This window comes from Oryzias latipes, chromosome 1 (assembly GCF_002234675.1).
Source record: "Oryzias latipes chromosome 1, ASM223467v1".
In the NCBI taxonomy this organism is placed as follows: domain Eukaryota; kingdom Metazoa; phylum Chordata; class Actinopteri; order Beloniformes; family Adrianichthyidae; genus Oryzias; species Oryzias latipes.
Window position 1 is genome coordinate 15,468,110 of NC_019859.2, and position 16,469 is coordinate 15,484,578.

General features: G+C 38.2%; 1 protein-coding gene across 1 annotated transcript; it reads right to left on the bottom strand.

Annotated features, from left to right (window-relative positions):
• Positions 1-806: 806 nt before the first annotated feature.
• LOC101164703 (programmed cell death protein 4) lies at positions 807-15,405 on the bottom strand. Its single transcript, XM_023957232.1, has 11 exons — positions 15,058-15,405; positions 8,143-8,427; positions 7,833-7,930; positions 6,351-6,464; positions 6,048-6,269; positions 5,103-5,200; positions 4,880-4,994; positions 3,326-3,433; positions 2,316-2,426; positions 2,083-2,222; positions 807-1,844 (listed from the first exon to the last, which is right to left on the bottom strand). The coding sequence occupies exons 1-11, from the start codon at positions 15,101-15,103 to the stop codon at positions 1,793-1,795; spliced, it is 1,389 nt and encodes a 462-aa protein (XP_023813000.1). The 5' UTR covers positions 15,104-15,405; the 3' UTR covers positions 807-1,792.
• Between the last annotated feature and the right edge of the window lie 1,064 nt (positions 15,406-16,469).

The following is a 16,469-nucleotide window of genomic DNA, read 5'->3' on the forward strand; positions in this document are numbered from 1 at the left end:
CCTAAGTAGGAACAGCGTTATTGTTTGTTTGTTTTTTTCCAAATTATTGTCGTAAACGTTGACACATGGTCACATTGCACTGTTTTCTCACATTAGAGTTGATTAAAATTGGATTTTCAATGCCCTGTTAGTGTGCTAAAGGGTTAAAAAAATAATAAGTCTTAAAACATGTCAACGGATGCCCAGGGCCAAAGGTCGTATATAAAATACAGAAACCTAAAGTATGATGTAGATACATTTTAACATAAGATTTAAAATAAAAACATTTGCTTTATTTTTCCATCATTTACAATCTGGTAATAAACTGATTATTACCATAAAATAATACTTCATGTATTTTCCATAAGGAATACACTTTTGTTTTTATTATTATTCCTGCTTTTAAAGCTACTTTTTAATGCTGGGCTCTGAATCCTCTTTGTCACAGTTTTAAGACCCACTAATGAAAATAATGTTTTAATGTGCTAGTGTGACATTTTTCTCTTGATGGAGGACATATTTAAAGCAAAACGTTAAGCTTTAATAAAGTCTTTCTTTATTTAAGAAGTCGTGATTCAAGAGCAGACGCAAAAAATGCCATTAGAAAGAGCTTTTAGGTATGACGTAGAGGCTTCCTGTTCTGCTCCATTCTGATGCATCCTTGCAGACAAACAGATCCATGCATGTCTTTGTTTTCCTCGTCTAAGCTGGGATCTGGCTTAAAACTGTACGACTGGATGGCTCCAATATTGCACGCCATTTTGTAGCCACAAAGCAACTGGTGCAAAAAAAACATTTACAAAAAAAAAAAAAAAAACACTACTCACTCAGTTTGTTGCCTTTTTATTGAATGAAAGACAATGAGAAAAAATTTTTAGTACAACCTTTGGACAACATGTAAAACAGTTTGACAGGGGTAGAAATGTCTTATTAACAAACTGTTTTCCAAGGTATGAAACTTTAAATGAGATTGATCAGACATGAAAATCAATCACAACTGAAATATGAAGGCAACTTTGCTCTCCATGTCTGCTTTTATTTCAATAACCTGCTCAGAATTCACTTACCTTGGGGTTTAGCTACACTAGTTCAACTACCAGCAAAGTCAATTATCACACAATTATTCATCACAATTTGTTCTTTTGAGAAACTGCCTCTGAATCACAACTGTTTTACAAAGAAAACGTTTATGACCGGGATGCAAAGAAAAAGACAATAAAATGCTCCGTCATAAAGTCAGCCGCTCGAATAAGAATTTACATACAGAGATGTCTGAAGTGACTTCAAATCTTTTGTGGTAGAAAGCTATAAAGGGTTCAGATCTTTGCTGTTCCACTAAATTGCCAAGTGCTTGCTGGCGGTACAGTATGCCCTGTTCTGTAAGTGTTCCCCCCCCCCCATTCAAAGCGCACAGTATGAAAAAGCAAAATGGCAAAAGGCCAGAACAAAGAGAGTGACCAAAAAAAAAAAAAAACAAGAAAAAGAAAACACAAAGCCAGCCTGTTCACCTGTCCCCAAACCGTTCTAACTTAAATTATTCTTAACAAGTATGAGGACTGAGGCAAAAAGGTCACGTCAACCCCGACGAATATTCTTCAAAAAAAAAAAAAATGGTCAAAACCGATTAACTAGATGAACGCCCAGGCCACTCTTCAGGTAACTCTGAACGGAAATGCTGGTTTGTGTTTTGATATTCTCAAGACAGGAACATCCCCCGGTTTGGGGAAGCATCGGGAGGCATAACACGGGGTGCAAGAAACGGTGATCACCCCCTTCCTCATTATCCCTCGCTTGTTGCTTGTCCTCTTGGAAATTAGTTCTTGATCATCCCACCATCTCCTTCACTTACGAAACGCTTCCGCCCTCTAGTGGTAAAAATGGGGAAAGAAATAATCAGAACCATTTAATTTTTCTTCCAATAATTGCTATTCAGCACTGGTTTATGTGAAATGAACAAAATGAATGCCAAAATAATTGTGTTGAATATTAGCTACAGAAATGTTCATTTATGATACTAAAAAAGTTAAAGCATAGCAGAAAAATTACTTTGTGACAAAAAGCTTTGTTGCTGACAGTGACCCTGCACAGCTATACAGCCCTCACCTGGAAGGACAGGTGTCCCTCAGCTGTTTGGTAATTACAGACTCCTGGTAGCAGAGATCCACAAAGTTTTCCATAATGGAGTGGGCGTGTGGAACATCCAGACATATTTCAGGAAGTTCGTTGTAGACGCGCTCGAAACCCTGTGGAGAAAGGTGAAATATCAAAAGCTGCACAACGTTTTCTCGCCGCTGTCTGGAGAATAGGAGGGTTGTGAACTAATGAAAAGAACGAACCCTGTTCATCTGATCCACAGTGATGAGACCGGTTTTCCAGAGGGACTGAAGGAGCTTCATCATCATGTGACCGGCAGTGTCTCCGTTTGACTCCAGCACCATCACTACAGCCTACAAAAATAAAAACACACCAGCAAAGTGGAATCAGTAATAACTAGAAGAATATGTCGTTTTAGTTTAGTCCAACTTTATGGGATCAATAAAGTTAAATTCTATTCTAATGTTTATAGAAGCACAGGAACATCAAATATAATGGAAAACATACACATTCTACTACAGTGGGACAAAGGGGAGGACTTGATGTTTAACTCGTATTTTTCTCTTGCAGTCATACGTATGTGAAAAATATGAAGTGATATTTCTGCCACCACATTGCGAACAAAAGTCACAGTTTTGGGATCAAATTTTACTTAATTGCAAACAAAATGTTCATTTTTTAAAACAAAACTTTCAAAGAAAAATGTTAAATTCTTGCTTTTGAAATGTTTTTCTTTGCTTTCAATCTATCTATCTATCTATCTATCTATCTATCTATCTATCTATCTATCTATCTATCTATCTATCTATCTATCTATCTATCTATCTATCTATCTATCTATCTATCTATCTATCTAACTATAATAAATTGTGTAAAGTTTATCTGCTGGCATTACACTAAACAGGCCTGTGTGATCTTTAATTCCCCTGGAGCAAAATATTGGTAAAAAGATTGATTTTCTTTAAGATCTGTTTGTTATTAAAGCAAAAGCAAGATGAGAGAGAGCGCATCTGAAAACCTTTGTGTTGCAAACACAAAAAAAAGGGATTTTGAAGCAAAGAAAAAGATTTTGAAAGCAAACATTGAATATTTCTATTTAAAACTTTGAAAGTTTTGTTTAGAAAACTGAACATTTTGTTTGCAATTTAGAAAATTTGGATCTCAGAACTCCGACTTTTGTTCGCAATGTGGTAGCAGAAAATTGCTTCATAGGGAAAACACTTTAGATCTCCCAGAATGCACTGCAGAACACCTCATAGACCAGCTCGTGGTGGAAGTGGGGGACTTCCAGGTCTCGCAGGCAGTGCTCGGCCTCGGCCACATCTCCTGATATCAGGTACTCTTTGAGCAGAAGGTTCATCTGTGGAAAACAAAGTGCAACAAAAGGAATTTTAGATGAATATGTAAAAAAGATTGTTGGTAGCAGACTATCAAATAAACATCTCTCATATTCACAGTACGTAAAAGCACACAGGCTGATATTTGACATTACTTCTATTGTATGTTAAACAGATAAATGCATGGATGATGTCTGTTACATCGTAATATAACAATACTGTAGTAATTCAATTTTACTTATCACAACACAGGGCTTCACACTGTGAATTATGCTGTTAGGTAAAATAGCTCGACTGCAAAAAGAAATAAAAAAATATTAAACCTCTAATTTATTCACACTGGCACACTTTAAATCTAACCAATACATTTTTTTCCATTTCTATTATTTTTTAGCTTCATTTTTTTTAAAACCTTGGTGATGTTTTCCCTCACTGCTGACCACCAAAACAGCAGCTTCTTTACTTCATGCAAACATCTGATGCTCCTTTTGAAAACTAAGAACTAACTGGCTCTTTCAAGCAATGTGCTCCAAATCATTTGAGCTGGTGCTCTGCCTCTGGGTACAAGTCGAGGGGATACAAGAATGCGTGCTTGTTAGAGGATAGACAGAACTGGAGAATATGCAGCACAATAAGGAAGGAGGGCCAACATCCTTAACACATGAGAGAAGATGTGTAGATGATGCTGAGCTCGGGGGATGATGCTTGTAACAGACTTTCTGATGGTACTGATGACTTAAAAGACACAACGTTGGAGTCGACTCATATTTCATGATTTATAGTACAAGAGGAAGCAACTACTCCTACATGATGTGATTAGAGAGAAGATCTAAACAAAAAAGGAACATGTTGAACACGTTGCTCAGATACTGATTCCAGAGATAGAGTGAAAATCTGATCCATCCTCACAATTCAAGTTAAGCTGGGCCGATTCCGAACTTCTGCACCGACCAAAAATGCAACAAGTTCCTAAATCAAATCTTAAAATCCTGTAACAAACCCCGACTCAAGGTTTCCCTCAGGCTGCACCAGCCAGTCAATCAGAGGAGAGTCCAGAAGGTCTGACTGGTTAATCTGAAGTATACAGTGGAACTATTCTCATTCTGGAGCGTGACCACTGGCATTGATGCATGAACAACAACACATTTTTACTAAATTAAACCAAGATATTTTTGAACAAAAATGATTTTAAAGCAGTAATTGTTGGAAGAAAAAAAAACGTTGGCTATGTGTGCTGTTCATTTCCTGCTGACACAGCAGTGCAGCAGTCCAGAATGCATTTTTGCCTTCTGTGCCTTCTGTTGATGTTACATAATGATTTATAAAGGAGGGGAAAAAACCCTGCAGAGCTCGTCAATACAAACCTCCTGACTTAAACTACTTAAAAACGATCTAACCCAGCATTTAAATCAATTAAACAAAAAAAAAGCAAAACATTTTTAAGGCTTAAGAAAAAGGCCTGAGCTGACCTCTTTGACAAGATGTTTGACGGGTCTCAGGCCTCCACCGACACCCCACACATTATCCAGACGAACCATCTCCCTCTTCATGGACAGCAGCACTGCAGCACGGTCCAAAGCCACTCTGGAAAGAACAACAAAGGCGGTTAAACGACCGACTCTGCAAACTTTTTGAATGATAGGCAAACGAAGGCACGGGTCTGCGACTGAGAATCTGCTGGTTCTGGGTCACCTGGCGTGCTCGCAGTCCACTTTGCCTTTATGACAGTCCAGGAAGTCCATTGGGAGGACGTGGTCCGCTATGGCTCTGGCTATAAACTGGCCCAACATCTGAGACACAAAAGCAGCGATATTTAATAACACAGTTAATATCCGTAACACATAGGAACACTTGACGATTTTACAAGAGGCATCAAACCAAACTCTATATCAAAAGCCAACCGCCTGCTCTAACATTTGGATCATTTGGATACATTCAGACAATAGAAAAACACTTTGAAACAGGCTGTTACAACTTGAAACAAAAGTACCGCTTCACAGAGTAAAGCTGAAGAACCAACAACCCTATCTTAAAATATAAATGACGATAGAGCCAACAAACTGTTTTCCATCAAAATAGGACATGTGATATATATTTGGTCAAATCTGCTGTTACATCTGGAAAACGACAATGGAGCTAAATCCAGACCTACGATACACTTGCTGCATTACTATTTATCATTCTTTCATCTCATATCATAATGCATGGGTTACCATTCTAATTTAAAACCAAAAATGTATCTGCATTAACTATTTGTGTTTTGTTGTTAAAAGGACCCAAAGAACTAACATCGTTTGAAAATCCTTCAGCCACAACAGTAAAATATATCCATGCATATATAAATATCTAAATTTGTATGAATATATAATGAACTACTTGACAAAAAAAAAAGTTTGTTTTATGCTAAAGTTAGGTTAAAGGGGTCTTTTCTAGGGAACACCAGGCACTGATGATGGAAAACTCTCCAAAACGCAAAGTAGAATCAACATGTAATCTGCTTCAGAAATGGAGGCATGGAAAAACAAATAAATACAGCCTAAAATAAGCTCATACTTAATCTTTTAAATCTGTCGAGTCCTGCAGTGCTTCTCCACCCTCTTAAACACTCGTCTACGCCTGTGCATGAGTGAGATCTACCTGAGGAGCCTCCGGCGTGTCCAGGATGAGATCTGGAAGATCTTTTAGCATCTTGTCGAAAGCGCGAGACATGTCGCCCTGTGACAACATTTTGCCCGACAGATCCGACAGCAGGAGCGAGGTCAGCTCTCTGTGACTGGCTTTTCCTTCCAGGGACAAGGACACAGCCAAGGAGGACACCTCATATTTATGGGGGCCCAGGTTGAGCTCCTTCAGTAACATCTGACAAGTGGGAAAAGTTCTTTTTGAGTGAGTTCATTAGCCCTAAAAAAAAGTTTTTGTTGTTGTTTTAAAGTCATTTACCTGGACCTCTTTGGTGTCTCCATGTTCAAAGTACTCCTGTACAATTGGGTTGACCATTTTCTCCATTTCCCGCTCTTCCACTTCTGGCATGACTGTCTCATAAACAGTGTCACCCTGGAAAAAGACGCACCCATTATAAGAAAAGTGGTTTATTGACATCCACAAATGTGCATGAACTAACGAAAAATAACATTCTAGCACTAAATATGTATCAAACTCTTTGGTTCCTATGCATTAGTGTCCTGCAGAAGAGGCTAGCATCCTGCCACCAGAAGCTTTTGCTATGTTTTCCCTTTCACTGCCAATAAAGTTGAGGCTACCAAACTTCCTTACAAATACAATTTTAAAACAATCCTTTGGGAAATTTGCAAGTCAAAAATGAAAAATTATGCATATTTTTAAAAGAATATCGAACCACTAATCGGTAAGATTTGAGTCTTTTTTTATTTTTTTTATTTTAGAAAACATTAAAGACCATGTCTGATCATCTTTTAATCTATTTAAAAACAATCTCAGTGGTTTTTAAGTTATTATATGGTTTTTAGCAAAAATAAAAAAGTCCTCTTTTTAAGACATGATTTCTGCAGATCGGCAGTAACTCATTAGAAATTCACCTGAGTCGTGGGGGCGAAGTAGGCCCCCCCCTACTCCCCGTCATCCATCTGTCTACACGCTCACAACAATTTGTAAGAAGAAATACTCAGAAATGCAATTTTAGGCTCTATTTGCTTTATAAATGTCCTCCATCATCAGAAAAGAGCTACGAGAACATTTTAAAAATACCCAAAACAGGATTTTTATCAGAGTGGGTCTTTAAAAAATGAATGCCAAATTTAGGCAAAGTAACTTGTGTGTATTTAGCATTTTTGCGAGAACTCCTGCAAGAAGAATTTGCTTTCAACTTAAAAGCTTTTAAAATTAAATCCATCTCAACATAAAATACCAAGAGAAAAGCATGTGTTACCATGAGTCATCTTTATTTTAAATGTTCTCAAACTGACATTTTCCCAAGCACGGGATGACCTGTACAGTTCAGAGGTCCTTGATCTACTGAGTGATTCAAAGGTCACCGTCTGCACATGTCCCACCTCTTCTTCTGTGGCACTCTGACCCACTTTCCTCTCAATGCCTGACATATTTGCACCGATTTTGCGCGTCGAGGCCGAATGACACTTTCTTCTGAGCAGTTTCTAAACCGTTATCTGCCTTTTATAGACATAAGCTCCGTTCCCACCCGGTCATGTGACGACAACCAAGCACAAGTAGGCCTGGTCTTCAGCATCACCAGGAGCACTTAGATGATAACAGGGTTAAAGATTGTAAAATTGTGTTGATTGTGATGGGATAAAGCCATCTGCTCAGTAAAACGTGTTTTTAAGGAAACGAACCTCCAAACGTCTGGTTCCCATCAAATAGGAAATGTTTCACTTTTTAGTCTTAAAACATCACATTTATCTGTCTTATGTGAAGACACACAGTCACCTGAGCAGACTCATCGTAGTTGGGGTCCTTCACATCTGGTTCTTCATCTTCATACACCATTCCAGCAGCCCCCCAAACTCCCTTTCCACCAGCCCCACCTAAAGATGATCAAAAACATTTGTAGAAATACACAAACAATTAATAACCATCACTATTTCTCTTAAAGACTTTTTGTATGCATGGATCTTAAATTTTAAAAAAGAATTTTTAGCACAAAATATGATCATATACATTACACAACAACTAACTGTACGTTGCTGACATATGTAGTGTCAGCTGGTTTGTTATGTGTTGTTAGAGTAAACTGGACCTTTTTTCGGGAGGCCTCTGCCTTTGCCCATTCTGGATTTGCGGTCGTTGGTGACGACCTTGCCCTTCGGACTGTGTGGGTCTGCCCCCGCCAAGTCTTTAGACTCGGAGGACTCGCTGGCGGAGTTGCGCGACGAGGACCTGCGCAGGCGGCGTTTGGCTTTGGCTTTGAGACGAGCCTCGTGGAGGGCTTTCTCCTGGGGCGTCCAGTTACCATTGACCTCTGCCTCATCCAGACCATCTTCATCATCACTATAAGGGCCGTTGACATCTCCTAGGTTTCCTCCTAAAAGAGAGCAGTTTTGCATTTGTATAATAGACCAGTCAATGTGCTGCTATGATTCATTGCTCTGGGAAAAAGCTGCTCCAAATACCATCCAACAATATCAATGATATTTCTAACAGGATATGACACCACCAAACACTGGCCTTTCTAAAAATATGCCAACAAATAGAAACAAACTGAACAATTAGTTAAAAAAAATATGTAAAGTACAGCTGCTGTAGGGCTAAGAATCCCTATTAACCCTTGTGCTATCTTAGATGACCCCACCCTTACATTGACATGTTCTCCCTACCATGACAAAGGTGGATAAAGGTGGAAAGATTTCATGTAATCCATGGACACCAGTGAAGATCACAAATCATTGAAGGAAAAAGGTTCAGTGCACCGTTTAGTGGGTCTAGATGACCGAACTATCCAATGTTAAAGTGCCTAGGATAGCACAAGGGTTACGTGGAAAATTTTAAGTAACTCAGCATGAAACATAAATTTACTGAACTAATAATCACTGACATCCCTTTGGGGTGGACTCTTCTTGGTGCAAAGGTAGCCTGAAATAGATGGGCACATTGACTGGAGAGTGCAAAAGGTCAGGTCAAAGTATATTTTTAGGATTTGTTGAGTTTACCTTTAGGTCCATCTGGCTGTCAATCAAACCCTACCCATGCAAGTAATTATAAACAAATTTTAGCGCTAAAAAATGGATGCCTGGCATACGATCCACAACAGATCTGCAACCAGCAAGAGTCTATACAAGACAGGCTGCAGAGTTAGAATAAAACACGTGCTTATGTGTTCAGAACAAACTGCATGTTTCCTATTTAAAGGCTAAAACTTAAGTATTTATGAGGCCTTTGATCCCGACAAAAAGAGTGCATCTCCTATTAGAGCCAGATCATCAGCGTGTGAGCAGACGCCGTCTGGAAGTCAGAAGAGGTTAACAATCGTCTTCTTGCACAGTTCATGAAACCAGGCTTATTTGAGCCAAGTCTTTCTGGTACCAACCTCTAGTGGTTGCATAAGGAACAGCATCAAGCTACAGTATCTTATTTTTAAAGGAGCGTCGAACTTGAACATAAAAAGGTTGTTAGTTGAGTAAAAAGTAAAAATTCCACTCTCAGCCCAGCTGTTCCATATTACAGATATTTGAGTATGTCCCATTAACAGGATGACAGTTTGTCTTAACTTTCAGAAATTTTAATATAATCATATATGTTTTTTAAATCCTATTATTTAACCAACTAATGCAGTGTTAGCAGGAATGGACAAAACTTAGAGAAATTCGGGTTTTGACTGAAATAAAACTTTCACTCCATGTCTAGTGCTTCATTCTAGTAACCAATATAAAACGTTGAACTTAATATTTTACCTTCCTATGAGGGTAAAACAGACTATTTTGGGCAACCAGGTTAAAAGTGTGCATAAAAAGACAACAACACAACCAATGGGAGGGAAGTGGAATGCAGGAGCTGCCATAAGGGAAAGAGGAGAGGGGGGCACATGCTGGAAAACATGCTGAGTGGATTTTTTTTATGGAATGTGGCTGGACCTATGATAGAGGGGGAAAACAGAAAAGCCCTCCTTTAAGAAAAAAATTATATATATATATATATATATATATATATATATATATATATATATATATATATATATATATATATATATATATATATATATATATATATATAGTGTGGGACTATTTAGTGTTCTGGATTTTCAACAATTCAGACACAATGCTCACTACTTTTATTTTTTTTAAACGGCAAATATGACATCATTAAATTCTTGAAGTAAAAATTGATAAATATGGCGATTTGACAAAGACTATTTATGAATCCACTATGTTATTAGATCGTAGATGGTTTATAAAAAATAAATTAAAAAATTGCTCAGACGCAGTGCATTGTGGTCTGTATTTTCCCATCTTGTGAGCATGGACGCACACTGCTTTTTCGCAGTGACTTCTAGGAAATTTCTAGGCCACTTGATTTTGGAACATTTGATTCAAATAGCTCAAACAAACTATATAGTGCACTAAGTAAGAAGTAGTAAAGGATTTGGATGCGACTTTTGTCCGTTTTGGCTTACAGGACTCTCAAAGAGCCTGCTGGAAAAACCAAAAAAGTAAAAATCAAAATAACTAACAAATGAAGCATAAATGTGGTTTGATACAAGAGCTTTTAAAATGTTGCTCAAAAATACAAAACTTCTGTAAAGAAAAGAAAAAAACTAAGGAGAATAAAAGTAAACTTACTGGCTTGACTTAATACAGAAAAGGCTGTGCCACACCCGTGGCTTTCAAAAATCTGTAAACAGCTGACCGTGTGTCATGTTCTCCTTCAACTCCCCCTCCTTCCTCAATGTAAGCCTGCCAAGGTCATAAAATAAGGAGCTAACCAATGGCAGCACGGCAAAAGCAGAATAACATAAGGAGGGACGCAGGGCAGAAAAGGAAAAGCTCTATCCCAAAGACAAAACTAGTAAAACAAGCTGAACAAAAAGCAGTAAATCCACAAATAAAGATAGTGTGAGCTTTGTGACTGTGGAGGCCGATTGTGCAAGAAACGGTAGAGGTGTGCCACTGCGCTAATAACAAAACACAAATCCTAAGTTGCCAAAAGTTAACAAGTTTAACTCTGCCAGTGTTGCATGTGCAAGCTGAAAGTAAAAGATGGTGCATTAAGGCTTTACTTTGGGTATCCATATATGTGAGGAAGCAGGTCAGTGGGCCAGGCTTCTCATGGTTCACATGGGGGGCAGAGACAGGTTTCAAACTTCTAAATTTAAACCTGTAGTATCCGGACCATCTTTAAAGTCCGCTCTTACCAAATGAAGACGGTCGTGCCTCTAGACACCTTTACGGCGAACATAAATGACCTTACATATCTGGCCTAATCAATGTCAGGCGGACACACTTTATAAGGTCTATAAAGCATTTAGACTATTGAGTAAAGTAAATAAGGTAGAATGTATCCACCCAAGAAAACATTATTTAACAGCTTAATAGGGTGTTTGAAGTCAGTAAATTGTGTTTACTTTGCATGCACAAATAAATGCTACATAAAAACCTAAAAACTGTACATTCAATTGCTTTAAAAACAGTTATTGTGCACACTTTTCATGATGTCCTACAGCAGTCCTGAACTGCAAAGATCAAAATTATTTCGAAATTGTTCCTCCTCCAGCAAAACTGTCATCCCTGCCACCTACTCAAAAACTCATTAAAATTTGTATTCAACTAGTACTTGGTAAAAATGAAGCCCCCCCCCCCCCCCCCCCCCACACACACACACACACACACATAAAACCTGATGACATCACAAAAGGCGAAACCATGAAAACAAATGAATATGGCCAAGATTTCTAATGGGGTTCAAAAAAATAGATAAATTAATGAAACTAAATCACATGTCGGGGGGATTTCCGAAAGAAGTTTATTATTATTACGGTATTATGGTATGGCCATATGACCTACGGCTTGGTGACAATTTTATGACAGTGTGAAATTTCGACATTGTCCCAAAGTATGAGAATAAAAACGTATGTCTGAGTGATGTTCACAAAATTGTACCTGCATGCCACGAGGTTAAGTATGGAGATTTGCCGAGGAGAGCTTGCAAAGGTGGCGTTCTCCTGTTGCTTGCACCTTTTTTTTTTTGGAACATTGTCTTAATGTAATACATCAATCCTTGGCTCAGGCTGAACAAAATAATATAATAATATATGGGGGTGTAGTTAACAAACAAACCTCAGTTGCCAAGGAAATAAAAAAACTGACATATTTGCAGATCCTTCTAAAGATCACATGGACCAATTGGTGGTCTATGTGAGGGGGGTGCAATAATTTCACTTTGTTGTACTTTCATTTATTTTATATTAGCTTTGTATTTGTAAAACTTGTTTTTTCCTTTAGCCAGCATTGTAGAAAGTTGATCAAGTTCACAAACATCACCTAAAAAAAATCATCCTTCCTTAACTTCACCTCAGAGCAAAGGCTGAAAATAGGCCTTGTATAGAGCAAGAGTCTCCATGTTTGGTCCCTTTCATGGTCATCTGCAATGGGAGTTGAGGTTTTTGGGGGATCTGAAATGTCACTATGCTAAATGAAAGGAGACTCTTAAAAGAATTCTGCTTAAATGCATGTTGCAGATAAACAGCCATAACTTTGGGATAAGTGGTGGATTGCTTTTTTCTTCTTCTCTGAATACACAACAGTAGAATTTGTGGACCACACGTGTGACACAGATAAAAGCTTCATGGGCTTGCCAGAGTTTCTAGAACTACACTCAGCAGAAGCACTGGCAAAGTTCAGGACAAAAAACCCCCACAGATAAGCAGTTTAGTGGATGACATGTTTATCAACAGCTAACATCCAATACTGCAGCACTAAGAACCGCTTTGCATGGATGGTGGGTTTGAATCCATAACTGCGTGCAGCCTAATGATAGTGTAACGTGTGCACCGGTACAGCATTGTAAAAGCATGTGGATCAACGTGCTCAAGACCTGCTCTGCTTTGCTTTGAAAACATGCAGAACCTATGGAACGTTTGTGGTTAAAGCTTGCACGAAAACTAAATCGTGTGCGCTAAGACATCAGAACCACTTAGCAGTTGATCATCAGCTCAAAAAATACATCATTCCTGCAAGCTCCTTAAACATTAGACATAAAAAACCCAAATTAGGAAAGAGGATGTAAATGAGCAATGCTTATTCAGAATATTTTCTACCAATTTCAGTTGAAAATCACAATAAAATTCTACTTGTAAGAAAAATTAAATAAACCCCTGCTTATGTCAACTCCAGTCATAGCAAATCATCAGTTCATTCACATAAAGATGAAATATTAGAATATTACAGTTTTCTGATATGTGAAAAAAAAGTTTTTCACAGGGAAAAGATTTTGTTTTGATGCATTTGCAGGCCTTAAGATAATAAATGTGTGGAGAACTGCAAAACTGCTGACACAGCCTCTTAAAAACAGACCAGGCACATGCACAAGAGAGCTACAAATGCATGCAGTTACTACTACTACTGCTGCTGCTAGGCTATTCCAGCCTTGACTGCTGTAGTGCAGATATATGTGCAATTAAATATAATTGTGATGCTATTAGAAGGTGGCAAAAATTAGGTCACACTGAATTTTTACAATCAAGAACATGATGCCAATTTGAGGTTTTTGACCAACTTTGGGTGTTGGAACTTACAAAATGTCAATGTTAGCAAACACTTATATATCTATAACTCTAAATTATCCTAAACGGTTGAAAAAGGGTTTGTAAAGTGTGATTTTTCTCCTTTAGATGCCAGTTTTACATGAATTTGTGAGCAATTTCATTTATAAATTGCAGTTTGGTGCAAAAATGCATAAGCGCTGCAGTTTGGTCAGATAAGTGTTTGCATGCACTGGATGCAAACACTGCATTGGTCAGAACTAAAGACCCTAAACCCACCAAGAAGACAGCAATTCTGTCATAATTAATAAGCCCCCCCAAATGCACAAGATTGTGACCTTCTGTATTACCCAGCATACACCGAATCAAAAATGTTTAGAGGTTAAAAAAAAAACTGAAGCATTATGAGCTCGAAGTTTGAAATGACCCACGTCTAGCAATCAGACAAAAGTGGGCCAAAATGACAGGGAAACAAGTGAAAAGGTTTTGATTAATTTTACAGTAACATTAAAATAAAGTGCTTTAATAATTATTATTATTATGCATAGCACAACACACCACGTGGTGTGCTAAAAACACGGAATTCCTTCAACACAAACTCAAGATACATTGTTCAAGTACGGTAACAAACCAACACATGTATGTGGGGGAAAATATTGAGTTTATAGCAAGAAAATACTGAAAACCTTTAAGATAATGGCTATTTTAATGGTACGTGTAATGCAAAAATATTCTTGCTAGCTTCTGGTTTAGGGCTTTACGTGCTGACGTCACCAGCAGCCTAAAAGCAGAGCACGTAACGCATACATGGATCTTGCATGAGTGTACACATTAAAACCAGTATTTCTACACGGTTACACGTATGAGATAAAGTTTGAGGTCAAATGCGTTTGCAGGTAAAGTGAAAATACAGTTGTAGACAGCTAAAGAGGTGACATTTTTGCCAATAAATTCAAAATTGCTGCAGGGGGGCGTGAAAATAAATACGTTGTGATCGATTAATGCATGCGTAAACGACGGACTTCAAGAAAAAACGGATCCCTTTAAATGTTTAACGTCCAAGACCGACAGAAAAACAAAAATCTGCAGTCGGAGCAGCACACGACCGCCTCGTTAAAGCGGAAGTGTGGCCTCCACCAATCAAAAGCACGAAAGGGTTAAATGTGGACAAGCTAAACCACACTCGTGTCAAAATGGTTACTCCGTGAGAGGAAAAAACAAAACAAAACACAACAACTCAGCCTGAATTCGCACAACGCGCACACTTATTAGCAATGCAAATGTGCGTCAAAACACGGCGTTTGTATTGTGTGCTCAGTGTTTGTGTGGGCTTTCCACGGGCCACATGGTGGAGCGTGGCTGGCGCTGCAGACCATCCCCTGCACACACAATAGCCATCTCGGTGCACGTCTGCGGGCCCCGATAAAGCCGCACAACGCATGGCTGCAACCACAAACTCACCGTCCGCCGGAGCAGCCGTTGACCACACGTCAACTTCGTTAGCCATGGCTCTCTTCAAGTGCTCAGTTCAATTGAATAAACCCCTCCTCACGTCAGGCTGCTGTCAGTTGCAGTAGGTTCCCTTCGAAAACTGTTAAAAAGGTGTGGGTTTTTAAAAAATATATATAGACCCGTATAATCCTTTTAATTCCTTAAGAGCATAGAAGATATTGTCAGAACTTTCCTCAATCCCAGGAGCTGGGGAGATTACAAATTACGAATTCGACGATTTTGCTGGTCGAATTGGATTTCAGCAAAGGGCTTGCAAGATAAACAAAGTCTGTTTTTAACTTTGCCAGAGCGTTCGCAGAGGAGTCACGTGGTCAGAAATGTGGGAGGGGAGTGGTCAGCAGGAACCAATCAGAAGCGTGGCACGTCCATGTCACACTGAAAATGCCGTTAGTTCTGTAAATTATCTCAGATTAACAATAGAATGAATGAAATCACATTGAAAATATAAAATAAATAAAATGGTACATTTCTTTTATCAGAGGAACGTTCAGGGGTTGCTTGTCACAGCCCAGTTAAAAATGTACTTAAAAAAACAAAAAAACGGGTGTAGTGTTTTTTGGTTGTGAATTATTGTAAGGTAAATTTTTTTCACAATATTAATTTCAAGAACCATTGAAGAAGATCAGATTCACGCAATGTTTAAAAAAATGTTTATGTCATTCCAATTTTAACCAGTTGGTGGGGCTAAAGGCGCAAGTTCTGTACACACTTTACTGCAAACTGCCTGTAACCCCTTGTGCTATCCTAGGCACTTTAACATTGGGAGTCATCTAGACCCACTAGACAGTGCGCTGAACCTTTTTTCTTTAATGATTTGTGAACCTCACTGGTGTCCATGGATTACATGAAATCTTTCCACCTTTATCCACCTTTGTCATGGTAGGGAGAACACGTCAATGTAAGGGTGGGGTCATCTAAGACAGCACAAGGGTTTTAAGGAATCCACCACCACTGAGATGACATAAATGCTTTTATATTTTATATTCAACAGCAGAGTGTATTATTGTGTTTCAAAGTTAATTTACTAGGAAGTTAGTTGGAGTGGTACATTTTCATTTTTTAAAATACAGTTCTGCATAAACTACATGAGCATTGAGGCTTAAACAACAATTGATCTTCATTCTAAAATAACTTTTTCAACTTACTAAATACATACTGAAATAATAGAATTAAATAAGGAATGCATCGATGCCTCAAAACTTTAAAACCCAGAAATGTTGTCAAACTAAATGTTTTATGTTTATCAGACAAAAAAACATAATTTCCCACAACATAGACAACTTGCAGAGATGTGGAAATGTTTTAAGTGTAAATTAGTCAAAAATATCATTTACACGTAAAAAATAAATCTTGAAAACATA